The sequence below is a fragment of the Phanerochaete carnosa genome (assembly GCF_000300595.1).
Source record: "Phanerochaete carnosa HHB-10118-sp unplaced genomic scaffold PHACAscaffold_10, whole genome shotgun sequence".
Classification (NCBI taxonomy): domain Eukaryota; kingdom Fungi; phylum Basidiomycota; class Agaricomycetes; order Polyporales; family Phanerochaetaceae; genus Phanerochaete; species Phanerochaete carnosa.
Genome location: NW_006767637.1, coordinates 635,100 through 659,713, shown reverse-complemented (window position 1 = coordinate 659,713; position 24,614 = coordinate 635,100). Strand labels below are relative to the sequence as shown.

General features: G+C 51.8%; 8 protein-coding genes across 8 annotated transcripts; 3 read left to right on the top strand and 5 right to left on the bottom strand.

Annotated features, from left to right (window-relative positions):
- Positions 1-152: 152 nt before the first annotated feature.
- On the bottom strand, positions 153-1,793 carry PHACADRAFT_212928 (uncharacterized protein). Its single transcript, XM_007400123.1, has 2 exons — positions 842-1,793; positions 153-780 (listed from the first exon to the last, which is right to left on the bottom strand). The coding sequence occupies exons 1-2, from the start codon at positions 1,746-1,748 to the stop codon at positions 248-250; spliced, it is 1,440 nt and encodes a 479-aa protein (XP_007400185.1). The 5' UTR covers positions 1,749-1,793; the 3' UTR covers positions 153-247.
- A 531-nt stretch (positions 1,794-2,324) lies between these two features.
- Positions 2,325-4,760, top strand: PHACADRAFT_128701 (uncharacterized protein; the record flags this gene model as incomplete). The annotated part of the gene is made up of 13 exons (XM_007400122.1): positions 2,325-2,458; positions 2,515-2,661; positions 2,713-3,100; positions 3,152-3,263; positions 3,320-3,373; positions 3,431-3,611; positions 3,661-3,751; positions 3,802-3,908; positions 3,970-4,174; positions 4,231-4,375; positions 4,429-4,586; positions 4,641-4,654; positions 4,703-4,760. 13 exons carry the CDS (start codon positions 2,325-2,327, stop codon positions 4,749-4,751), a joined length of 1,785 nt encoding a protein of 594 aa, XP_007400184.1. The 3' UTR covers positions 4,752-4,760.
- A 483-nt stretch (positions 4,761-5,243) lies between these two features.
- On the bottom strand, positions 5,244-6,103 carry PHACADRAFT_262965 (uncharacterized protein). Its single transcript, XM_007400121.1, has one exon. It carries the CDS (start codon positions 5,822-5,824, stop codon positions 5,291-5,293), a length of 534 nt encoding a protein of 177 aa, XP_007400183.1. The 5' UTR covers positions 5,825-6,103; the 3' UTR covers positions 5,244-5,290.
- Positions 6,104-8,277: 2,174 nt separating this feature from the next.
- PHACADRAFT_212925 (uncharacterized protein) lies at positions 8,278-9,631 on the bottom strand. Its single transcript, XM_007400120.1, has 2 exons — positions 8,695-9,631; positions 8,278-8,636 (listed from the first exon to the last, which is right to left on the bottom strand). Exons 1-2 carry the CDS (start codon positions 9,583-9,585, stop codon positions 8,613-8,615), a joined length of 915 nt encoding a protein of 304 aa, XP_007400182.1. The 5' UTR covers positions 9,586-9,631; the 3' UTR covers positions 8,278-8,612.
- A 710-nt stretch (positions 9,632-10,341) lies between these two features.
- Positions 10,342-11,362, bottom strand: PHACADRAFT_103462 (uncharacterized protein; the record flags this gene model as incomplete). The annotated part of the gene is made up of 2 exons (XM_007400119.1): positions 10,342-10,841; positions 10,900-11,362. 2 exons carry the CDS (start codon positions 11,360-11,362, stop codon positions 10,342-10,344), a joined length of 963 nt encoding a protein of 320 aa, XP_007400181.1.
- Positions 11,363-12,257: 895 nt separating this feature from the next.
- Positions 12,258-14,877, top strand: PHACADRAFT_212923 (uncharacterized protein; the record flags this gene model as incomplete). The annotated part of the gene is made up of 13 exons (XM_007400118.1): positions 12,258-12,582; positions 12,638-12,784; positions 12,838-13,222; positions 13,277-13,388; positions 13,447-13,500; positions 13,549-13,729; positions 13,783-13,873; positions 13,925-14,031; positions 14,086-14,290; positions 14,348-14,492; positions 14,550-14,707; positions 14,760-14,773; positions 14,829-14,877. Exons 1-13 carry the CDS (start codon positions 12,449-12,451, stop codon positions 14,875-14,877), a joined length of 1,782 nt encoding a protein of 593 aa, XP_007400180.1. The 5' UTR covers positions 12,258-12,448.
- Positions 14,878-15,783: 906 nt separating this feature from the next.
- PHACADRAFT_262964 (uncharacterized protein) lies at positions 15,784-16,195 on the top strand. Its single transcript, XM_007400117.1, has one exon. The coding sequence runs from the start codon at positions 15,943-15,945 to the stop codon at positions 16,180-16,182; it is 240 nt and encodes a 79-aa protein (XP_007400179.1). The 5' UTR covers positions 15,784-15,942; the 3' UTR covers positions 16,183-16,195.
- Positions 16,196-16,343: 148 nt separating this feature from the next.
- PHACADRAFT_177708 (uncharacterized protein) lies at positions 16,344-22,369 on the bottom strand (the record flags this gene model as incomplete). Its single annotated transcript, XM_007400116.1, has 36 exons — positions 16,344-16,540; positions 16,590-16,702; positions 16,755-17,016; positions 17,073-17,221; positions 17,278-17,465; positions 17,516-17,528; positions 17,592-17,645; positions 17,701-17,819; positions 17,871-17,973; positions 18,028-18,231; positions 18,375-18,436; positions 18,493-18,636; positions 18,687-18,846; positions 18,895-19,156; positions 19,210-19,287; positions 19,334-19,348; positions 19,396-19,455; positions 19,504-19,516; positions 19,574-19,661; positions 19,717-19,765; positions 19,815-20,174; positions 20,230-20,270; positions 20,326-20,388; positions 20,440-20,466; positions 20,515-20,542; positions 20,596-20,641; positions 20,699-20,834; positions 20,894-20,924; positions 20,985-21,081; positions 21,143-21,206; positions 21,255-21,510; positions 21,572-21,686; positions 21,741-21,787; positions 21,850-21,954; positions 22,010-22,186; positions 22,238-22,369. The coding sequence occupies 36 exons, from the start codon at positions 22,367-22,369 to the stop codon at positions 16,403-16,405; spliced, it is 3,999 nt and encodes a 1,332-aa protein (XP_007400178.1). The 3' UTR covers positions 16,344-16,402.
- Positions 22,370-24,614: the final 2,245 nt, after the last annotated feature.

The following is a 24,614-nucleotide window of genomic DNA, read 5'->3' as shown; positions in this document are numbered from 1 at the left end:
CCTTAGTATGCGAGCGTATCGAAATCGACAAGAAATACAAGATATACTGAGCATGGTGCGGATATCAAGGACAGAGTCACAGACGAGAACTGTGGAGAAGACGAGCTGAAGGCGTAGCTGAGTGCAAGCACGTCCATAAGGTGCCAGGAAGTCTGCTATTTCATGAAAGCACATACATGGCTAAGCCGCACTGTCGAAGGGCCAACGCTCAGGATATTCCAAGAATACGGCCTGTACGAAGATCTACTCACCGCGGTGTCGTCCGGCCCTCCACCACTGTGGTTAAGTCTTGTAAGGTCGCATGCGTCACTACCTTAGACTTGAGATGTACTGTGCGCTCAATAGCACCAACCTCAAGGTCTCCCTCTCTCTTCTTCTCGTAGCTCTCCAATCCCAGCCCGGTCAGGAAGAGGACACGGTCACGGCCGCCAGGTTGCTCTTGCTGGGTGTCATTCGGTGGGTCGGAATCTTCCATCGTCTCCACGTCGAAAGCCTCATCGCACGTAGGCCGGATGAGGCGATAGTCCCTGGAAAGAACCTGTTCTCCTATGGTCTCCCGAAGCTTGATGCAGTGGCAGACGATGGCGTGTAGCTTCTCTACAAAGCCGCTACTCTCCGGGACATGTTGAGGGACGACTGTAAGTCCTGCAAGTTCGAGAATATCTTCGACAATGTGGATAATTCTGCTCGTGATGGACTGTGAGAGGTCGAGTGTGGTATGACAGTCCTTAACGTAGCGCTTGGTGAGCGCCCTCCATTTTGCGGAAACGGCCTGCGGTTCTGTGATGTATGAAATAGTTAGTTCACGCCGTCCTCCAGCTTTAAAATTTGTAGTGCTAACCTGATACGTAGATGCGCTCATACAACTGCCGGACGAACTGATTCTCTGTAGCGTTCATGCTTGGAGCCCACGCCATAATTATCTCCCCTGCGGCTTGCAGTAGAGAAGCCTGCAGGACCATCTGTGCACCGTGCTCATCGCAATGGTGAGCCCGAATCGCGCCGAGGACATCCACCGCCGTGGGGCCTAGGCAGTTCTGCAAGTCATCTACAGCTCCAGAAAGGTCTACGCTGTCACCTTGTGCGATCTTCCATATGTCTTCGATTTGGGCGCAAACCTGGAAGATCTCCGAGTTCAAGTAATCAAGCATGCCGATGATGCCCGTACAAGATACTGAGTCGTCCTTGGCTAGGTACGCGATGGCGTCTCGCAACTCCGCCCCGCGAATCTGCAACAGTTCAGACTGTTGCTCGATTTGCTGCTGCAGAGCTCCCGCATCGCGTCGGTGCTCTTCTTCCCGCCGTCTGAACTCTTCGATGTGACTCTTGAGTGAAGCCGCTTCAGCCGTTGCATCTTCCCTCTCCTTCCGATACCTTTCTGCCATCTCGTTCTCCTCCTTCTCCCTGAGCCAAGCAGCCGACAACTCTTCTTCTGCTTTCATGTTGCGTCCGCGAATCGCTTCCTCCAGTTCAGCAATTCTTTTCCGGCCGTCCCTCACCGCCTCTATTGCCCGCTCTTTTTCGGCTCGCAGCCTACTGATCACGCCTTGTGCATCCGAGAGTCGACTCTCTTCATCCTCGTCAAGGCCTGTATCGGGCGTGAAGAACATTTGGAAGAGCTTTTGGAGAAGCCGCAATATGTAGAGCATAATTAGACTTGATAGCGAAGAGTACGACGAGAGCTCGGCGGTCAAGGCGGGTAGCAGAGGATTCTCGATGTTCATCGACCCGCCTCTTCGTATCTCCATTCCGAACTCAACGTCCCGTTGGAGAAAATTCGAGTGAGGATCGCTCGTCTTTCGCTTCAATTATGATGCGTTACTCACGTCTGCGCCACGCGCTTGTCTGTTTAGCAAATGGTCGCCCATACCGTCGCTCTCTTCCTCATTGAGTGACATTCTCCACGCTCCACGCTGCTGCGCATTTCCCGGTACGAAATAATGCTCCTCTCATTTTCCTGTTGCAAAGAAGACTACGACGTATGGCAAGCCTCGGACATAACGTGTACGAGGTCTCTCTTCCTTCGCAGTTCCTCGTTGTTGACCTGAAGCCCAGACAAGGCCGCACGCATCTATGGTACCTGCTGCGATGTCATCTTCCCTACGATAATCACAATGCGTTTTGTTCCAAATGTTGACTACTTAGCCATTTCTCGTCTGGAACGGTCCCACGCCGGATCTCCGACGCATGCGAAGTGTCTTCGATCATTTTCCCGATCGCCGCAATGGCGATGTAAGTCTGGTCGAGAATTTCGCTCATAACCCTAGAGCTCTGCCTCCAACTATCGTCCCAAGACCCGCCTCAGTCCTCACTCATAGCTCAGTATGCCCCCGCAGAAGCCTTACGAAGGTCCTTCCCGCAAGCTCGTGCTTGCGTTTGATGTGGGCACCACTTATAGTGGAGTTGCCTATGCGACTCTTGACCCCGGGGAGACCCCCAAAATCCAAGCTGTAACGCGGTATTTATTATACTAGCCCATATTCCTCTACCCTCCGTTCATGCCTGCATGCGCAGATTTCCCGGACAGTCAAATAGCGATTTTAAAATCCCGTCTGTTCTCCTTTATACTCAGGACGGACAAGTGCGAGCGGTAGGCGCGGAGGCCAAAGATCCTCGCATGGAAATGGCCATCGAGGACGAAGACTTGATCCTTGTAGAATGGTAAAATTATAGTGATGTCTCAAGTTCCCGCTCTGATATGATGCCACTCAGGTTCAAGCTGCATCTGGTCCCCAGCTCTATGGAATCGTCCATCGGGCTGAAGGACCTCGATGTCCAACACAAACTCCCTCCCGGGAAGACCATAGTTGAGGTCTTCGCGGACTTCCTATCGTACATGTACAAGTGCGCACGCGATTACATTATGGAGGCTAGTCCGAACGGCACTAGCCTTTGGAACTCCGTGCAGGACCGAATCGAGATTGTCCTCGGCCACCCCAACGGGTGGGAGGGTTTACAGCAAGAAAAAATGCGTGAAGCAGCCATCCTCGCAGGGCTTGTGCCGGACAATCATATCGGCCAGTCTCGTGTTCATTTCGTTTCCGAGGGCGAAGCTAGTTTGCACTATTGTGTAGACATGGGCATGACGAAGGATTTTGAGGTTAGTACTCTCTGTCTTGTCACTCCGCCCGATGCTTACAACAAGCCGAAGGATGGGACTAGCGCCATAGTTATCGACGCCGGCGGCGGTACCGTCGATCTCAGTACCTACTGCTTCCGGAATATGTCTCCCATTTCTGTAGAAGAAACTGCACCTGCAGAGTGTAAGGGTAATTTCCTCAAGCACCCGTAGTATTTCGCTCATCGTGGCCGCTGGCAGGTGTCCTTCAAGGTTCAACTCGTGTCAATGTCCGAGCGGCTGAGCTTCTGCGCTGTACGCATGATATGATTGACACGTATATATGTAGCATATGCTAACGATGTCTACCAGCCAAACTCGCAAACACGAAATTCAGTAACGAGCTCGACATCAAGGCCATGCTCGACACCTTTGAGAAAACTGCAAAGCCCAACTTCAAGGACTCTGCGGAAGAATCTTTTGTTAAGTTTGGATCGATACGAGACCGAGATCCCGGTGTTGGTATCAAGAACGGCCAACTATCGCTCGAAGGGTGCGTCTCATTCCAAGGGCAGCTTTCTCCGTGTTCACACGGCATGTAGCGCTGAGGTCTCCAAGCTGTTTGAGCCGTCCATTGAAGCTATAGTCGACGCTGTCCAGAAGCAGAAGGAGGAGACTCTTGAGCCCATCTCTGTAAGTTTACCCGCTTACAAATCCCATGATTATCGTAATGTCTCGTTTAGTTCGCGTTCCTCGTCGGCGGCTTCGCCGCGAGTGCCTGGCTCTTCACAAAACTCAAGGAGCACTTGAGCGTGTTTGATATCAGTCTTTCCAGACCAGATCATCATGCGTACGTCCTTCTCTCCTCCGTACTGTGCCCAGGAGGATGCCTGGGTGACGTTGTCCTGCAGGAACAAAGCCGTCGCCGTAGGCGCCGCATCATTCTTTTTAGAGCATTTCGTTTCTGTACGTGTCGCGCGCTGGACGTATGGCTCGTCGTGCTCCGTGGAATATGACGACAGCAATCCTGAGCATCGACTGCGCCAACACAAGACATACATGATGCCCTCGGCTGTTCGTGTCATTCCGGAGGGGTTCAAGAATATTGTCGCCAAGGTAAGTGTTTTTCCGCTTCATGGATCTTCGTAGTCACTGAAAGCGCGGTGTATTAGGGGACCCGCCTGAGAGAAGGCGAGGAACGCATCGAGTCGTTCGAGCGCGAAGTAGAGGACCCGTGGGGCCTTAACCACATCGCAATGGAGATTACCTGCTACCGCGGCAAGAACAAGGAGCCGCACTGGGTAGATTTGGAACCTGGTGCGTAGCAAAACTGAATCTTCTCAACCACAGACGATCTCACGTTTCGTCAGAGTACTTCTCAGATCTCTGTATTGTCACAGCTGACACCTCTGGCGTGACCAAAGTCAGGCAATTTGGCCCACTTGGCCCGTACTATGCGCAAACCTTTAAGCTTGTCCTGTCATGCGGAAAGACCGAAACGACGGCTCATATCCGCTGGGAAGAGAACGTATGTTGTCCGTACATAATGTAGATTTTCCCGCTCACCAGATCTTCCGGCTAGGGCATCGAGAGGCGGTAAATTGCTGTTGTATACTTCCTGCATAATCTCTGACTCGTTTGTAGCGGTCCCGCAAAAATTGTTTACGACGATGACGCCCGCATTGCGCAGTAACTACTGGTAACGATCTGCTTACACTTTGACCTTTTCTTGCAGCTGCTTCGCTGTCCCGAAGTTTCTCTTGTGTGTATTTTGTAATCCTGAATAGCATGTTATCCTGTACAACTTGCGGAGATGTGCGGTGTACGTCGCATCCTCGAGCTCCGGGGCACACACGGAAGATGCCGGTGAACGCATCAAGTCCAAATTCGGTAAGTGCACGAATTACATCCCTGGAGAGCTATGGACCGTCGCCAGCACCTCTACATATTACAAATTCACAGAACGTTCCCTAAATGCAGCATATGCGGCATGTTATCATAGTTCATAGGGTCGACGCGAGTTGAGGGCCGTGGAACAGCGAGCATTTAGGCCACACGCCTCAAGCATATGGAAGGAACGGGACGGCCTATGTTCGTCGGAACGCAGCCAGCGGCATACGGGCATAAGAAATGTAACGTCTGTGGTAAGCACTAGCTATCATGTCAACATATAGCCGAGTCAAGCATGACAGACACGTACTTGCGCGTATGGGCTGCATTGTGCACAGCGAGCTATAGCGCGACCTTGGCCTTCATAACTGTTGTGTGCTTGATTCCTGACCGTCCTCCCTGGTCCCCCACCTTCTCGCGCCTTCTTAACCCGAGCTCCGTCGTGCATAAGACGGGCATACCTTCAGCAACGCTCTTCCGCCTTCTGCATCCGCAATCGTCGGCATCCTCCATGGTATCCGCGTTAAACTGGGTGTTAGACTCTGGGCAAATAACCTCGAAATCGCTAAATGCGATGTCTTCTCCGATGGCCTTCTGCACGACCATGCTTTCGACGATGATGTCCTTCATCTTCTCCTGAACACTCGTCCATTGTAAAGAGGGAGCCATCATCCGCACACCAGCAATGAGGACGACGTTCTTGAAGGCTTCTAGAAGCTGATCGGAGAGTCGCGGTAGGATATCGCTTGTATCCGAATTTCTTGCATATCGCCTAGTCAGAACTCTCCATCGAGAAGAGATTGCTTGGGGCTCTACATACTTTGAGGTGAGTCCTGCGTGATCTGCAGTGCATGTTGACTCACCGTGTTCGAACATTCTCGTGTGAATGTCGGTCAGCAAGCAGTTCTGCGCCAGGTCGAAGCGGATGCTCCAAGACCTTATGGCGCAGCTCGCGAATATCGTGCCGACTGCTTGCAAAGCCGTCTGGACCCAGATGGGATCCTCCGCATGTGAAGATGACCGGAGAATATCCGCAATAGCCGATCCGACCCACTTCACGCTGTCCTTGTAGGCTCGCGCAGAGTCTCGAATGCTTGCTCTGTTCTCCCAGAACACGGACTTGTCTGTCACGAGAGCGGCGAGCTGGGAAATTTGCGAGTTCAAATTTTGGACGAGGCGCTTGACGTCGGCGTGCGTGACTGTGTCCGTCTTCGTCAAGTAGGTCTTGCCGTCGCGGAGCTCTGCAGAGCGAGTGTCGGAGATGGACTTTATGACTCGATGTGGCGCACGGAGATGGGCGAGATCTCGAGCAGTCTCCTCCGCCTGGGCCTGGAGAGCGGCGAGCGCGTTCTTGGTCTCCTGGTATCCCTCCAATTCCTTCTGCAACGACGCCCTCTCGCTCTCCTCACGCTCCCTGCATGCAGCGGAGCTCTCCTTCAACTCTTCATAATCCCGGACGGCAGAAGAGTACTTCTCACCGAGCTCATTGTGGGCCGCCTGCAAGCTAGCGAGCTTCGCCTCCGCCTGGCTCTCGCGAAGAACGAACGCTGCAGACGAGCGCTTGATGTCTTGCAGTTCCTTTTCGCAAGCCAGGAACCTGTTCTTCCAGTACTCGATCTGGCCGTTCGCCTCTTCGGTATATGCAATATGCAGAGTGTCCGCGTCGACTGGCAACGTTGAGGCAGTGGAGGCGTAGGACTTGCGCTGTCTGCTGCTTCTCTTGCCAATGGTAGGAACCGCAGAAGCTACGGCTGAGCGCAGCGTATTCAGACCGAGGACCATGGGCGAGCGTCGCAGAAGGGATCAAGGGAATGAGGGTGGGGTGGGAGCGAGGGACGAGGGGCTCGAGGGTTTGCGTCCATCGTCGGAGGGTATATGTCAAAGGTTTGTCGTCTTGCACTGAAGATGCTGCGCGCTCTGATGCCACAGCATATGTCATCGTGGTATGCATGATCCATGCCTCACATTCGCGGAGTTTAAGCCCTACATCTTCAAAAGGCTTTATTGCCGTTTCTGGGTGCGTGTGCTACGCACCTAAACCGCGTGGCATCAAGTACTGCTGGTCGCTTTGATCGCTCATGATTCGCGCAGTGTACATCATGCAGACGCGGTAGCTTCAAAAGTAGGAGCGGTGAGCCTGGGATGTCTCGCTGGAATGGTAACTCACGTGCATAGTGCAGAATTGCCCAAGCAGGTTGTATATATCTGTCACCGCTAGCCAGTGCCTGCGCGAAAAACGATGGTCGAAGTGCGCATACTACTAACTACCAGCGTTATTCGGTTGGCTTCACGCCCCGGGGAACGTCGTCGTAATCCCCCGTTCTTGTTGAAATACGATGGCGTATAGTCCCCCCTTTCATTGGTAAACCTTCTTGGTGCGGCCCGTGTCGTTTTGAGAAGACAAATCCAGACTACATCATGCCCAGGCCCCCTCTCCTCTGCAAATAGCTCAGTTGCATCATGTCTTACCCGAAGCTGTGCATTTTGTGGTATGCTCACCGGGATGGCAGTAACCGGTGCGCACCAGGTGCCGGGGTACGCGAGGACGAGAAACCAAGACATTCCCCATCGCTTGAACTGCTCTCATTTTGCTGGTCCTTGCGTCAAGGAACGGCGAGCATCATATGCGATGACGTCCACAGGCTCACGGAGTCTGGCTGCCGGCCCGGGTAGTTCTAGGCAAAGTATGTGCAGAATATCTGACGTCTTGACTAGCTCGACCATCTTTTTCCAAAGGGTATGCAAAGCGATAAGATGTCTACATCGGCTTGCCAAAACGGCTACATATACACTACATTCCTACTCGATTGCCTTTCCCGTACATGCTCCCACGTTTGAACTGGGTGCAACTTGTCTGACTCTAAGTACGTAGCTTGCCGCCCGCAACACGACCGTTTCCGAAACCCTGCCTCTCCTGTAAGGCCTTTCACCCAGCTGTACGAAGAGACATGTTTGAGCAAGTTGTCTCTGCAGCTCTCCTGGTATCTCAGAAGCCGCCAGAGCTTATCACCGCCGGTGATGCTGAGCTCTTTCGCTTCGCAAGAGAGGACGCTCGAGGTGAGCCGGCGGCAGAGAGTAAGATGCATGCCTCCTCGAGGCAAAGGCGGCATGCGATGGCATGCACTTGGACGGAATGCCAGTGCGCCTCGGACTATTCGTTTGATGCATGACGAGAGGCCCGCAACACTATCTCAGTCAACGTTTGAGCGGCCCCTAGCACCTAGGAGACTGTGCGGAGGTCGCTTAGCGGCGGCAACGTGCGCGCCAGGAGGTCGCTGGTCTCCGTAAGAGGACACAAACGAAATGGGTATAAGGCCGATTTCAATCATGCGGAAGTCGTAGGCGCAAAACGACGTCTGCACAGCAACTGTGGATACGGTGAATACAGGCTTTCCATCCGGTCTGATGACGAATGCAAGTAATATACCTCCATATGTTTCTCTCCTGCGACACCGATCGGATTGAGCTCAGGAGTTCTGAGGATAAGATAGGCTGAGGGGACTGTCCAGTTTTTCGAGAATGTTAATGACAAGTAAAATGTAAGCATCGTGTCCTTTATCGACTACTGTAGTTGAAGTATATCATGCGCCTAAGCGAGTATTCATTAGCCGTCGTACTTAGTAGCCGTGAAGACATCTCGCATAGGGAGAAAGGGCAGGGGCGACTAAGACACAAACTCAAGCTCGACCTAGCATACAGTCTGTGAGCAATCATGTTGCAATATACATATTTACACGCATTCTCACCTTGGAGATCTCGCCTGAGACTTCTGAAGCCATCTTCCGGATAAATGTAGTTATATGCGTAGCAGCAATGACCTGGCATGTTGCGCATCGCGCATCACGGAGAAACAACGAGAATGCGTCCTCGCTCGACACCTCTGCGCTATCCAGCTTAGCCCTCAGCTTCTCGATTGTCTTTCGCATATACTGCTCCCACCACGTCTGGACCTGTCTTGGCTGACAGGTGCCGTCCACATACGATGCTCTTTGTCCGCAGCATGACCGTTCCCAAAAGCGAGCAGGTGAGGGCAGGCTCAGCACCCAGCTGTACGCAGACACGCGCTTGAGAACGTTGTCCCTGCAGCTCTCCTGATACTTGAGAAGCCGCCGGAACTCGTGTCCATCAATGCCGTTGAGCTCTTCTGCCTCACAAGACAGAGTGCTCCATACCGGCTGGTGGAGTGTAAGGCGCGCCGCGAGACGCGCCTCCCGCTCGAGGCGCAGGCGGCACGCGATGGCATACACCCTGACGGGATCCTCTTGAGCGCACTTGTTCAATGCTTCCCGCGAAGCGTGGGTTGCGGTCTCGATGTCGTATTTCTTCGCAGCCTCCGTGACCTGACAGATCAGGCGGAGGTCGTCGAGCTGTGGCGATGTGCCTGGCATGCAGAAGCGCAAGAGCACGTCTAGGACATCAGCGGTCTCTGCGAGGGGTACGACTGGGAGCCCGTCCTTGAAGTCTTCCGAAGAACGGGATTTCGCAGGCTGCGGGAGAGAGAACATGCTCTCAAACATGGGCGAAGAGCGTATGAGGTCGACCTTAAGCATGCGGAAGTCGGTGCCTTCCGATGAGCGTAAAATGACGTCGGCAAAGGGGCTGCTAAACGGCAAGATCGAAGGGGCTTTGCTGTTCATGTAGTCGATGAGCAAGTGTCTGAGTCTGGTAACCAGTGAGAATGTTATCTGTATCTGTCCAGAGATGTTGATTGAGTTCAGATGCTTCGAAGCTGAAAAGCGCTGCGCTGCTCTTCAACATTCCTGTACTTACCAGCAGGACTTTAAGCTTTAAGCTTTACGGGTAGAGAGAATACGGTGCAATCACAAGTTCACGAGACCATCGAGATACCGGCCAAGCTCTAGAGTTAGGGGTGATCTAGGAGCGTGTGCACGTCTGGTTGAGTGGAGAGAGCGAGACCACCCCTGACTGGAGACATATGTCGTAGGTACTAGACTCTAGAGCCATTCACGGCAAGCATGAGAAACAAGTTTGTCTGCTTTCATAACCGAAAGGTCTTGGACACACTCGTATTCCGCGGGGTGTCCGGGGCACCGATGGGCACACGGGAAATGCCGATGAATGGTTGATGTAAACCGCCACGAACTTCGAGAGGCCGGCGACACAAAGGCAGGACTTCTTAGCAGCATTCCTTGGGTGCAGTACTATAACCGCGTATTCTTTACACGTCGCTTACACCTACGGAAATACAAAGCACGAGCAAAAAATTGAAGACAACACGTTTGACGCGTTTGTGGCGAGCGTAAGCTAGATCTGTTTTCGCAAGAATATCGAGCTGGCCGACCGTTTCCGGCCCATATATGAAGAACAGCAGCCTATATATATATGTCAGTACAGCGAGCTGATTCTCGAATTTTGAACTTTACATACGAGAGTTAGGCCCAGACGGCGCCCCCCGGGGGGAGCAGTAACACAACCTTCGCTTTCAAGAGAGTCGCAGACTTCGTGACAAGTCTCCCTCCCTCCTCCGTCTTCTCGAATCTCCTCAATCCCAGCTCCGTCGTACACACAACGGTCTCGTCCTCCATGACTCTCGGCTTCTTGCGCCTTCCACAGTCCTCTACGTCTGCCATGCAGCCCGTGTCGAACGAATCGCCCGCGAGCGGACGAACGACCTGAAAATTTGTCGAGGCGATGTCCTCACCGATCGCCTTCTGCACCTTGACACTCTCGGTAATGATGTTTTTGGCCTTGTTGCAGATCTTAAGCCAGTCGATAGAGGTCATGGGCTCTCGTGCACCGGAAATGAGCAAAATGTCTTTGAGCACGTTCACAAGCTTCTCCGTCGCGTCTGACTCTGCGTCGTAGTCGCCGTGGAGCTGTTTGATATATCGCCTGGACAGAACGCGCCATCGCGCGGAGATCGCCTGCGTCTCTGTGATCGGTTAATCTGGTGAGTAAGTCGAATATACCGCAGAACTGAGCATGCTCACCACCGTTGAACAGATGCTTGTGAATTTCCGTTAGCAGGCGATTTTGTGCAGCGTTAAACCTTAGGTCCCATGCACCAATCGACCGGCTCGCGAAGGCAGCGGAGGCCGTCTGCAAGGCCAACTGGACCCAGATGTTATCGTCGGAGTGCGGATAGGAGTATATGAAGTCTGTTATCGGCGTCCCCAACCAGCGCCCCACGTTCTGCCGTGGCTTAGCGACGAGGGGGCGACGCGGAGAGTACGTGAAGCTGTCCGCCACAAGTGCACTGAGCTGAAAGATTTGGGCATTAAGACCTTCGATCATCCTCTGCACATCGGCATTGGAAACAGCGTCAGTCTTTGTGAGGTAGGCTTGGGCATCGCGGAGCTCCGCTGTACGTGTGGCGAGTAGCGTCTTCGTGTTGTTGTGGGCGGTGCGTACGTGCTCCAGCTCTCGCGAAGTCTCCTCTACCGCTTTGCGCATTTCCTGCAGCGGTAACAGTGCCCTCTCCCCCACACGCCTGTTCAGTGCAGCGATCTTTTCGTTGGCTTCGGTCGTTAATGCCATCAGGTTCGCGTCATACTCCTTCTGCTCGCCGCACTGCTTCGCCTGATCCTCCTTCAGTCCGGCATTGATATCTTTCAATCTCGCGGTCTCTGTCCGCAGCCTCTCCATCTCCTTCGCACTCTCTTTCGCATCCCTCTCCAGGGCACGCAGCTGCTTGTAACAGGTTCCATGCTTGCCTCGCCACGCTGCTATCTCCTGCGTTGCTTCCTCCAGCTCCCGAGCACCATTTTGGTTTCCGAGTAACCCCCCTTCTTCCTGCGCCCTGACCCGGCTGCGCTTTTTTAGAAACAATGAGGCCATGGCTTTCAAGATGTACGAGAGGACGGCGTAGAGACCCAGCCTGAGGTTCATGAGGGAGAGGGATAAGGAGAAAATAACGCTAAAAAGATCCATTTACTCGTTCGGCCTTCGCCATTCCCCGTGTCCTGTGCTATTCAGGTATTGCTCGCATGTGGCTCTCGCTGTGGCGCATCGCAATTCTCTTAAAGATCCCCCGAAGCTGATTGCTCACGCTATCTCTCGCTTCGCTTTGGATAGGCAGTCCCCCGGTATGTCGTCGTGAATCACTATATCACAAGATATTCTTCCCGTACTGATGGGAAGCCGTCGGCTTCAGCTGGCACTATCGAGCCCTAGAACTAAAACTGCGACATATGGGGTTCAGTGATCCGGGGGAGGGAGGAGGTAGAAGCAAATCCCAAACGTGGCTTTGCAAAGTAACGATTCCGAGGTGGTGAAATCATCTGCATAGTGCGTATTCGCAACCTAGCTGTCTCGTCCTTTCACTTGCATATGCTGACGTTGTTCGGTTACCAGCATGTTCTTTGATCAACGAGCAGCTGTAAAGCTACTCCACGTTGTAATTTCTTCCCGAAGATCGTTTCTGGCCATCCGCAGCATAGGATCTTCGTCCTCGGAAACCTCAACCACATCGCAGGTCTTCACATAAGAACGCAACGGCGAGTCCAATTCCTCTCCACCCACGCCCTCCACATTCCCGCTATGCTGTCTCTCAAGCCATACTCTGGTCCCTTGCGCAAGCTCGTTATTGCATTCGATATCGGTACGACATTCAGTGGTATTGGCTATGCGGTCCTCGACCCTGGTGAAGTCCCGCGAATCCAGGGAGTCACTAGGTACCTTGTCCCTGTGACCTTTGTTATAGACGGCGGACACTGATTGATGTCTCAGATTTCCTGGACAAGAAAATGGTGATTTCAAGATACCTTCAGTGCTCTGGTACACTACAGATGGCAAGGTCCACACTGCAGGCGCTGAGGCCCGCGATCCTGGTATGACTCTGGTAGCGGAAGACGAAGATTTGATTTTCATCGAGTGGTACGCTTCATTGTAATGGGCTATACGGGCTCTGCCTCACTTTTTTTTGGCAGGTTTAAACTTCATCTCCGCCCCAGTGAGATGAACTCAGACGGTCTCCGCAAGTCCGACCTTCGTCCTCTGCCACCTAATAAGACAGTGATGCAGGTATTCGGCGACTTCTTGGCATACCTTTTTGAGTGTACCAAGCGCTATATTGTCGAGACCCATCCTAATGGCTCCAGTCTCTGGTCTTCCGTTGAGCCACGCATCGAATTTGTCCTGAGCCACCCGAATGGTTGGGAGGGTGTGCAACAGGGAAAGATGCGCCATGCTGCCGTACATGCTAAGCTGATCCCCGATACTCCGGCTGGGCATGCCAGAGTACATTTCGTCAGCGAGGGAGAAGCAAGTTTATTGTATTGCGTGGACAATGGTCTCGCGGCGGATGCGATTCAAGTAATTTTCCCATGCTTTCATTTTCTGCATTGTCCTTACATATCATGGATCTAGGATGATGCAAGCGTAATGATCATCGATGCAGGCGGAGGAACAATAGACCTCAGCACCTACAAGTTCACTACTGCCAGTCCGGTCTCGGTCGAAGAGATTGCAGCTCCCGGATGTGCGTAAATTGATATAGACTCAGATGTATTAACTTCTCCCCAATCGCTGCAATGCAGGTATTCTTCAAGGCTCCACCCGCGTCAACATGCGGGCTATGGAGTTCTTGAAAGGTAAACACGACTTCTTTGATTCTTACTGGTGGCTAAAATCATGGATAGAGAAACTCAAAGATTCCCAATACGGGAATGACGAAGACTTGACAACCATGTTGGATAGCTTTGAAAAATCGACCAAGCCAACTTTCAAGGACCCCGCGGATAGGTCCTTCATAAAATTTGGATCTATCCGGGACCGAGACCCTGCCGTCGGCATCCGCAACGGACAGCTCCCCCTCGAAGGGTATGTACATGTCTGCCCGACCCACTTGATTCTACTCATTTTTAACGTTTCAGGGCTGACATAGCGCAATTTTTCGAGCCGTCGATCCAAGGTATTGCGTATGAAGTGCGTGCGCAACGCCTGGCCGCGTCTGAGCCTGTGGATGTGAGTGTATACCTTATTGTAGGCTGATATGCATCACTCATGGAGATCCAGACGGCTTTTCTTGTTGGCGGCTTTGCTGCCAGCCCTTGGCTATACTCTCGCCTGAAGACGATCCTCCAGAACGTGGGGGTGAAACTTTCTAGACCGGACAATCACACGTACGCTGTGTACACCTCTAGCTGATGTATGCAATTATTTACACGGTATCGCAGTAATAAGGCCGTTGCTGAGGGCGCAGTGTCTTTCTTCCTTGGCCACTCCGTGGCTGCTCGCGTCGCAAGACTCACGTACGGGACCAGCTGCGTGGCTGACTATAAACCCAACGATCCGGATCACGCGATTCGTGCCGCTCAGGTTTATAGCCGTCCATCGGGCAGGTTGGTCGTTCCCGAAGCCTTCGACGTGATTCTCGCGAAGGTGAGTGCTTTCTTGGCGGAGCGCCTGGTGGATGGCCCTCATGCGAACCAATGATAGGGCACAAAGCTGCGTGAAGATGAAGAACTCCGCCGTCCGTTCTTCCAGGAATCAGCAAAGGCATCAAGTTTGAATAACATCTCCTCGGACGTCATGTGCTATCGTGGGAAGGCCAAGAGACCTGACTGGACTGACCTCGAGCCTGGTACATCGCGATAATTTGTGCTATTGATATTGATATCTGATCCGCGCCTTCTTGCAGAAATGTTCTCTACGCTCTGCACGATCTATGCCGACACGTCTAAGGTTGTCAAGCAGAAGCACCAGGGTCCAAAGGGTGTTTACTATACCCAGAAATTTGATGTCGTCCTCTCGTGCGGCACGACTGAAATGAAAGCTCAGATCTGTTGGATGGAGAACGTGAGTCTCTTGGGTCGAAATATACACAACCTGTCTGACTACCATAATCTAGGGTATGGAGAAACGGTGAGTGAAGCATGTCGCTCGTGTAATTTCATTACCGACAAGGCCCGTGTCCTAGGGGTAACGCGAAGATCGTGTACGATGACGACGTCGAATCCGCCTCTTGAACGTATAAGCGACCCACGTATTCCTCCAAGTGTCATGCTCATCTTTTGCGGTATCTGAATGTATAACTACGCCACAAAATATATGATTGCGCTGCTTGATGATATGAAACGGGCTATGAGCGAGTTCTGCGACGTTATACAACGCGCCAGTCACCGCATTGTCCTGCAGTCCGCTCAATCCGGTACTTGGTCGTCACCATCCAGAGACTCAAGCTTGGTAAGTAGATAAAAAAATTCTCTCTGTCTGCGCAGTGGCAATTGGATATAACCAAACATTGACGAACAAGAACAGCCTTGAGGTAGGCTTCTATGCGCCAAATTGCGGGAATGCGGACGTCTGTCAGCAGGAGCCGGCACGTTGACAACCTCGAGCAAGAAAGACCTCAAGTACCGCAACTTGTTTGCAAACCCTGAGCAAAATGCCACAAGACCGTGTCAGTATATTTACTGAAACTTACATAATATTCCAAAGCTAGCGTCGCTAACAGCCAGAAAATAACCCTTCTTCCGAGCAGCCAGCTCGCAGCCGTGATACTAGCTGTATAATGTCACTTTACATGCCCACGTTTCGGACCGCTTGAGCGTCGACTGTTCGTGAGTGCAGAATGATGTGGGGCCAGAAATCTGTGAGCCATGGCCAGTTCCGCTGTGGAGGAGGATTCGACGTACGGGTCGGCGCTCGATATATGCGGGGCTTTACGTGTGGGGAGGGAACGGCCGATGACAAAACTCGATGTCTAAACGCGTAACTAAGCTCGATGAACAATCTAATAAAACTCTTGCTTAAATGCTCGTGCCCGCGCTCGTCGCGGGCGAAACTCGTCTCGCGCTCTCGCGAGTGTATTCTCGATGACTCTTAGGATGTGCCCGAAGCTCGGAGGGGCAGACTTTAGAGGTGAAGGTGAGGGAAAGGGGAGCTTGCTCCATTCGACGGCGGGAGGTCGCCTTTAATATACATGCGAGCGCTGCTCCGCTGCCGTGCTCTCGGCCGGAGGTCTATGTGTACGGAAAGTGAAGGTAAACGTTAACGAAAGGGTCTCTATTGGGGAAGAACCTGCGAATGCGATGGAAAACGAAGTAGTGGCGTCAGGCTTCGGGAATGGCGCGCCGCTCCGACAGGCGATGACTCGGCACGCTCGCGCACAGCGGGCCCCTATTTACATGCGCGTTCCTGCCGCCCTCAGGTCGCGGGGTACTCCGTCACTTGCGGCGTCACCTACGTCCTGTCTTCCTGGTCAAGCCACCGTCCACCATCTGTGTACATGCGGAAAGAAGGTAAATGTAAGTTCTTGGTGTTGGCGCTGAAAACCCTTCTACACCGCTCAAGTGAGTCCGAAATGATCGGTGTCTGGTGACCAGCGATCCAGTACGACTGTTAGAGAGGTAACCAATGATATAAAATGACAGACAGATGTAACGATAGCAGAACACAAAAAAACGTGGGGAACAGGTCCATCGGAGCTATTGGAGAAAATAAGTGCAGGAATAAACTTGCCACTGAGGACAAGGCCGAGTCCAATGTACACTACTTATTATGTGCAGCCATATACAGCAGATCCTTATCGGCGCTCTGCTCGATAAGGGCGTGAAACAGGCCATCTTCCTTCTCCAGCAGCACTCGAGGTGTGTCGAACTCTACTAAGCGACCAGCGTCTAAGACCATCTGCGGGACATGAGCCAACAGCTCACGTAACTCTCAAGAGCGTACTCACAATTTTGTCATAGTCCATGATTGTCTGCAGCCTATGCGCCACCGTGATAACAGTTACATCACTCCTCAGTTCCTTCCGCAAGGACTGCTGGATGACGGCGTCGGTCTCGTAGTCTGACAAGCCTTGTGAGCAACGTACTCCAGGATAGCGAACTCGAAGACGTACCAATCGCCGAAGTTGCCTCGTCCAAGATCAACAGCTTGCTCTGCCGTACAATGGCCCTCGCTAAAGCGATGATCTGCTTCTGACCGACCGAAAGGTTTGCACCACCACCAGCAATCTTAGTGTCCAGAGTAATGCGATTCTCGTCTGAGGTCTCTTGCAAAGAGAATAGTCCCGCAGATCGCAGAGCGTCGTTAAGTGTCGCGTCGTCGTTCTGACAGAATGGGTCCAGGTTGTGGCGTAGAGTACCACTCATGAGCTCGGGCTGTAGGTGAACAGTCCGTCAGCTGGAACTCGACGGTTGGCAACTGTGGCACTCACCGACTGGGGAATGATAGTAATGCTCGACCGAAGTGCGTCCAAAGTAATGGAATTTGTGGGAACACCGTCAAACACGACAAGACCCTCAGTATGGATACAACGAAGCAGAGCCAACGTTAGCGTCGACTTCCCTGCCCCAGTGCGCCCCACTAGACAAGCACCAGTTAAGCTATGTGGCAATCAACTGTCCGAAGGAGATACTTACCGACACCAACACGCTCCCCGCTTTTCAGCTCGAAGGTAAGGTCCTGCAAGACCTTAGGCCCGTCGGGCGTGTAAGACGCAGACAAACGCTCGACATGCAAGCTGCCGTTTGTCGGCCAGTACGCCGGAGGCTGAACACCATTCTTGGGTTCTTGCTCAATATGAATGTACTGATGCAAGCGCTCCAAACTACCAAGACATTAGCGCCTGTGACGCGAATGCGGAACATTGCGACCAACCTATTGGCATTGACTGAAGATGTAAATAATAAATACGGTCAGCGACGATTTGTTGAACAGCTGCTATATCCCTCACCTTCAAGTTGGTTGAGCCAGTGAACAAGACCTAGGATGAAGTCCGTGAACGATACTAAAGGTAACGGTCAGTCTCCTGCCGTATAGCGATACGGAGGGTAGAATCTCACGGGCCATCGCGAGCACAAAACCAACGCCTGACGGGCCAATGGATGAAGCATACACAAGGTAGGAAGCGATGGAAGCGGCGAAAATTGCAGACAGCGCATCGAGCCGGACGGCAATCCATCTGAAAGCGTTATTGGTTCGCCAACCTGCACAGGATCAGGTAAATGCATACCGATTCAACAGCCAGAATGTCCGCCCTGCCCGAGTGTACTCGTTCACACGGTTCAGCAGCTGTTCCCTAAACGGACCCTGAGCTGCGTACGCTCTGATAGAGACTAGTATTCTAGTGAGCATAAGGCATTCGCGTCAAACGAGTCGGAGATGCGTACTCAGCCCATGAACAGCGCTTCCGAACATGGCCAGCACCGGTGCTTTGCAATTCGACATCTCGCGTTTGACAGAGAGCTGGGCTTTGATGTAGACGCTGCCAAGCCAAATACCCAGTCCGACGACGACGATGCTAGGCAGAAGGAAGATGGGCGTGTAGATGACCACGGCGATCAGCTTTGTGCTTATAAGGACAGACATGCCGACTGCAAATCCACTTGTCAGACGAGACCTCAGCATCACGTCAGCGCTGCCACTTACCGACGATGTTGAGAGCTTGGGGAATTGCACCATCGACTGATATGATGTGCACGTTAGACGAACCTCAGAATCATGTGGGACCGCTTACCAGCCTGGATATCAAGAGTGCATCGCGTAATAATTCGAGACGTCGGGGTTACATCTAACCAGCTGTACAATGACAAAATTTGTCAGCTTACTATGAAAGAGCAACGACTTATATTCACCGGAATTTACTGCCAAAGATCGACACGACAAGCTTCTCATGAATACTCCGCGACGCTTTGATTCTTCCTATGGCATCCACAAGAGATTGTGTCAGATAGAACGCCACGTCCACTATCATTATGAGCGAGTAGACACCCAGATAGCTACGAATTCAAAGTAAGCGAGTGTGACTTGCATTGCACAAGTCACCCACTATAGCGCGGAAACGCCCTCAGGATCTTTGGAGGCGTATTGAGCGGCCCACCAGCCAAGCCACCAAGTTGCCAAGATGCCTAGAGCATGCCCTATGCCCTCTGCGCCAAGATACAGCAGCCAGTAGAACATACCACCCATCGCGCCAAGGTACAGCTTGTCTATTGCGCAGTCAGCTTCCCGCATAAAACAGAGTACCGAGCACATACAGGCGCTGCTTCCGACGCGACCAAGGGCAATCTCTTCAGCGATGATGAGCTTGCCTTTCTCCGGATCAGTGGGCGTTGTTGCTCCAACATTGTCTTCGTCCTCGTCCAATTCAAGAGCTTCAGCCTCATACTCGACTTCTTTTTTCAGTTCCGGATCGGTACCGAGGACGTCAGTCGGGGTGCCGCTGCTTTGTATTGAACCGTTGGGACCCATGAACAGGATAAACTTGGCCAGAGGAGCGGTGAGGGTGATGTTGTGCGTCTACCAACTGCGATTTAGAACACTGAAAGGCGACGAGATGCAATGATACGTACCACTAGGATAGTGGTTCTATTCTTCATGAGGTCGCCTTTGAAACACTTGTTGACTACCCAGCGAGACGTATGCACATCCTAGGCCAATGTCAGTAGTATCTTCGCACTTATTAATAATACACACCAGCGCGGCCAGAACCTGTTAGTGCATTAGCAAATGCACAAACATGAAGCACGAAAACTTACGTCATCAAGCAAAAGAACCCCTGCAGAGGAGTACACTGCGCGAGCCAGGGTAACGCGTGCCTAGTAGAAGTGTTGAGCAAAAAGCCTTGTAAGCCGAAATATAACTACCTTCTGGCCCCCGCTGTATTAAAAAAAATCGTCGTAAGAAAGCTCTAGATCGACGGCAATGGCTATGCACCTGAGGGTAATTCCCCTTTCCCCGACTTGTGTCTCGTCCCCCGAGTTGAACATTGCTAGGTCCTTCGTCAGAGCACATTGGTAGATTACTGTGTACAAGACATTGAACGACAGGGTTTTTTTGGGTCAGTTCTGGGGACGAACCTTTATTATACCTCTCTTCGTTGTATGGGGAACCGAACAAGATATTTTCCTGTGCAATGGTCCGTTAGACACGTTAAAAATAGCCGGATCACACTTACCTTGATTGTATCGCTTAGTACCCAGGATTCCTGAGCCGCATAAGCAACACCGTCCTCCCGCGGTAGGTTGACCCATGACTCTGAACTGAGCGGAATCCGGTGCATCTCCCCGAGCAGGGCCATTAGCACTGAAGTCTTTCCTGACCCTGTCGGACCGATGATGAGGTTGAAGCTGCCACGTTTGAAAGCGACATCGCCTTCGACGCGCAGACGAAAAGACGGCTGTGACAGCCCTGCTGAAGTGGCATCGATTGACCAAGAGAATTCAGAGCTTCCGAGGCCAATATCTTGCTCATGGATAGCGGAAGCAACGCCAGCACCATCGGTGGGCTTCTCGTTGAAAGTATCCAACAGCTCGGTCTGGTCAGTTGCCTGGGTCAGTTCCACTTAACGTATGCGTAGCTGAGATACATACATCCCACAAGAAATCGCGGAGACGGCCTATAGAAACGTACGCTGCGTGGCCACGTTAGTGCTTCAACCTCACAGACACGGGATGTGAGTGACACACATGTTATCATGGGGGGTAGGAACTGGGAGACCCTATATAGCTGGAACCGCAGATTCTCAAAGACTAGGAGACATTATCAGAGTTTTGTCCAGCGCTAAGAGGCAGTTGACTTACCTGTGATTGACGAGAACACAATAGATGCTGAAGGGATCTTTATAGCTAGTCACGTATAAACGTCTAATGACTTACCATTCAGACTTCTTTTCATGAGCACAGTCTGCGTAGAGCGTTGAATTGAAATTGGAAGTAGCTGAACAAGCGACGACTCACGTAAGTCCCGTAAGTAGCAATCATGTGCAATAGAGGGATGATATGGCTAAAATTTATGTTAGTGGTGCGCAGAAGTCATCCGGGCCTGTATGGGTTCACCTACTTGACGTTGAAGGTCACGAACGAGTACAGAGTACTCTTCCACACCCATTTAAGCTCTTCTTCTCTCTTGACCGCAACCTCTTCCTCGACTCGCTTTTCCCAGCCGAAGAGCTTGACCATTCGAAGGACGCTCAGCACTATAGCCAAGAGGATGCTGGTTAGTACGCTTCAGGCAGCTTGCAAGATCATAGCTTACTTTCTGTCACAAGCTGAACGCGAGCGTCGGTCTGCGGAGGTTGAAATGAGCTGTACTGCTGCCAGTATGTCTTTCAGATATGCGAACCGACCGCTCTCATTTTCTCCTTCTGTGCGCCGCTCATCAAAGCTGCAATGCGCCCTGGCACGGGGAGTAATACGACCATGACAGCACAGCCAACGAATACACTGTATGAGCGAAGTATCAGCTTACAGAGCTTCACGAACGCAAACTGGAGCCGTTGCGCACCTCCAGCCCAGCAGAGCATATAAGAAACAGATGGAGAGAATAACCTCAGCAGGCACCGCGAGAACTAGACAGGTAAGTATACATCCACACTCGACAGTTGTGGAGTACGTACCTAGCGTCAAGAAATTCCGACCGTCCGTGATATTATTCAAGTCGCTCGTTGCCATGGTCATGATTTTTCCGACGATGTTACCAGATGTTCCACCTTGCTTTGCTTTGCCCGCTTGCCCCTGACTGTCGCTTCTGGTGGTTGCGGGTGGTTGCTCCTGCTCAGGCTTAGCTTCGGCGTCTGCTTTGACACGAAGCCGTAGAGCGTGGTCGAAGATGAGTGCAGTAAAAATACCTTCCATGCGCATCAACGAGCGAGTCTTCGATAGTATCACTCAGATAACCTGGAAGTCGCTGACGCGTCGAGACGGATGTACTTACGGAGAAAAACAGATGCAGCTCTTTGAGGAGAGCCTGCACGATTGGGCTAAGAGCTATCCACAGGATCCAGACCCAAGGTCGTACAAATGCACCGTGTCCATCGTGTTCGAGATAGCTAGAAACAAAAGTGATGAGTGCCGAGAGCTAGGTGGATGAAAGCGAAAGCTACCTCAAAAGCCTGTTGACGCCAACAGGTCCAGCCAAGCGGGCCAATGACTATTTGCAATACAAGAAAATGTTGGCGATCGTAATTATCTTTCATGGCGCATGTTACGTACTGTGAAGACGATGCAAATGGCCTGGTAAATTAACGAGGCGCGAAGGACCTTCAGAATGGGCCAAAGTAAGCTTCCTTTCTTGGCACCTGAGAACGGATCTAGGTGCTACGGAACCTGTCAATGGATGCCCAGCGTTCGACTGAGGCGGGGGGAAACATACATGAAAGTTCTGCTCAATCAAATACTTCGCCTCATCGTAGTCGGCCAGCGGCGGTAATTTGTCGTGTGAGAGATGTGGAACATGATATGCTTGCCAAATAATAGGATCGAGGAAAGTGTAGAAAACCCAGGAAGCGATAGAAGCCGTCTGCTCGGGGTTGGCAACGTTGATTGGGTTCTGTAGATTGTGAGTCATACAGAAGGATGCCTGATCTTCAGCGTGACATACCTTGGGATGCAGAGGAATGTACGGATATGGCTCGAGCAGAGGTCCGAGGCAACCAACCCACGTCGTTAAAGCGATCTTTACCCAGAGAGCCTTTCCTTCGGCAGCGTCGAGTGGGCGAAGCGTGAAGGTCATGAAAGGCCAGAGGTCTCGGTAGGCATAGGTTACAAAGACTGCGAACGAAATGAACGTCAAGTGAGGCGACAGCAGCTGTGATGCGCGTGCCGATACCAGCGTATTTGCGGCTGCTAGGACAGCCGCGAATGTCTGTTAAAATATTTTAGTTTCTGCAGACCGCGGCCAGAAAATGTTTCTGTCAGCACTCACTAGTGCTTCGCTGAGGACCACGCTGAGGTTTGTCCACCCATGTTGAAGGGACGGAATAATCACCAGGACAAGCAGAACCGTCAACGCTGTAAAGCGTGCCAACTTATAGACGAATATGACAGGCCCGCCAACATGAGTTGCATGCCGGCCTATTCTGCCCGCGAACCGCTTGGTGTCCGATTCATCACCAGTCCCCGCCCCGACCGCAGCGGATCCTAGTACCTTTCGCGACAGGAATAGGCGCAGTGCAAGAAGCAAAAGTCCCAACGCGATTGCAGCGTTCGCGACGATTATCGGCCAGAGTGGAGAACTGAAGGGTGTACAAGTCAGTGAGATGAACAGCACAACTAAATCGTGTAGGATATAGTACTTTTTTGACTTGCTATGAAGAAGTTTCAATAGAACGGTTTGTGCACCTCTATCGTTCTCCATGTCGTGGACAACGACGAAGGACAAAGTTTAACGCTGCGTGTGGGCCTGTGCCTCTTATAACCAGGGCTTGGATGCCATGACTCACTGCCATCAAAACTGAGCAACTCAACATGTGCGCTTTGTCACACGACGTTTGGTTGCCCGCGGTCTTAAGTTGCAAAGTCTAGAACTTGGTGCCTGCGCACGCGGATAACAATCACAGTGTTTTCTGCGGAAGATGCCGAACGCGGACCTTCCAACTACGTCGCGCGTGTACTCGCCGAATCTCGTTCAGGTCCTTTTGCCTTGCTATTACTCAATGTTTTCCAACTTCAGTCGTATGCAGTCTCGTCTTGAGAATCAAGCCCATTGTGTGGACTCCCAATATAACGGGCCTCAAACTCGCGACGCAGACTGACATAGAATTATTTGTCGAACGGTTGCACTGGCTACGGTTTTTCGCGCATCCCTTTTACAAACCAACTGCGTTGCACCAAATGGCGTCGAATCAAGCAGTAGCGTCCGAAATTGTCTGGTCTACAAGCGAGAGGAAGGCTACAAGAATATATCATTCCCCAGAGCCCACGTTCGAGAAATGAAGACACGCCCAACAAGTCTCCTCGGCGCAAACAGGCTCCTCCTAATGGTGAAACTCATAGTCAGCAAAACAAGGCTGTATGCGTATATTCACTCACCAACAACGTGGAAGGTCACCGGTCCCGGTCATTACTGATGCGAGCTGATTCAGTTCGGCGGCCTAGACACGGGAACTTATTAAGTTACACCGGACTAGCCACTCAGAAGCGCCCATGATAAGGCTCCAACCGTTTTGTTTGTTTACTGTGTATAAACGTTTATTACTGTTTACCGTTTCCGTGTGTGTAAATGAAGTCATGTAAACTTGGTGTAAACGTTTATACACAGTAAACATACAGTTTCCTCTTGTTGTTTGTAAAAGGTCTTGGTGTTGTACATTCATAGTCTTGCTAACAGACTTGACCTTTATTGGGCTGAAGAGTGCATCGCACCGCCTGTGCATTGTTCTCGGGCGGCCTCTTTGAACCCCCAAGCCCGGCGCACTGTATCAAGCGCCTATGCCCTGAGACTTACTGGGAGTGATGGTAGTCATGATCCTAACTTGTATTGAGCACAGTCTGAAGGCAAGCATTATAAATATAATGTAATGTGTATTTATTGACTGCTCCTCTACATATAGTCTACTGTGGGCACTGGCAGCCTGCCTGCGAGAGTGCGGTATGCGGGAATGTCATGAGCCCATACTTCATTCAAGAGGAACAATATTAATATTAGTTCAACCTCATTGAGCAATGACAGTACCACATGCGATACTAAGGCAGATTGACTCTAAAAAAGGGCTACCAAAGGTCCTCACCCATGCGGCAGTCTTCTCTAGGCCAGCTCTCGAAGTCCTAGCGCGAGAGTATGTCGTGTCACCTCCGAAGTGCCAGGCTAACACTTGCATAGGTTATCGGCCCACTTCTCAACGACGAGATCAATGATAGGACATGCCAACCTTCTAAAGGCGGAACCGCAAGCTTCTTACAAGCCCCACGGACACCTTCGTAGGTCTTACCCTCGCAGTACAGTGCTGCCTGGCAATACCGCTCCCGCAGCTTGTGAT

Excerpts from the sequence above, each read along its gene's own strand:
- PHACADRAFT_212928 (XM_007400123.1), bottom strand. The coding sequence starts at position 1,748 with ATGGAGATACGAAGAGGCGGGTCGATGAACATCGAGAATCCTCTGCTA. Across the intron at positions 781-841 it reads TGAGCGCATCTACGTATCAG|AACCGCAGGCCGTTTCCGCA; the intron begins GTTAGCACTACA and ends CATACATCACAG.
- PHACADRAFT_262965 (XM_007400121.1), bottom strand. The coding sequence starts at position 5,824 with ATGTTCGAACACGGTGAGTCAACATGCACTGCAGATCACGCAGGACTC.
- PHACADRAFT_212925 (XM_007400120.1), bottom strand. The coding sequence starts at position 9,585 with ATGAACAGCAAAGCCCCTTCGATCTTGCCGTTTAGCAGCCCCTTTGCC. Across the intron at positions 8,637-8,694 it reads TCTCAGGCGAGATCTCCAAG|GTCGAGCTTGAGTTTGTGTC; the intron begins GTGAGAATGCGT and ends ACTGTATGCTAG.
- PHACADRAFT_262964 (XM_007400117.1), top strand. The coding sequence starts at position 15,943 with ATGGAAAACGAAGTAGTGGCGTCAGGCTTCGGGAATGGCGCGCCGCTC.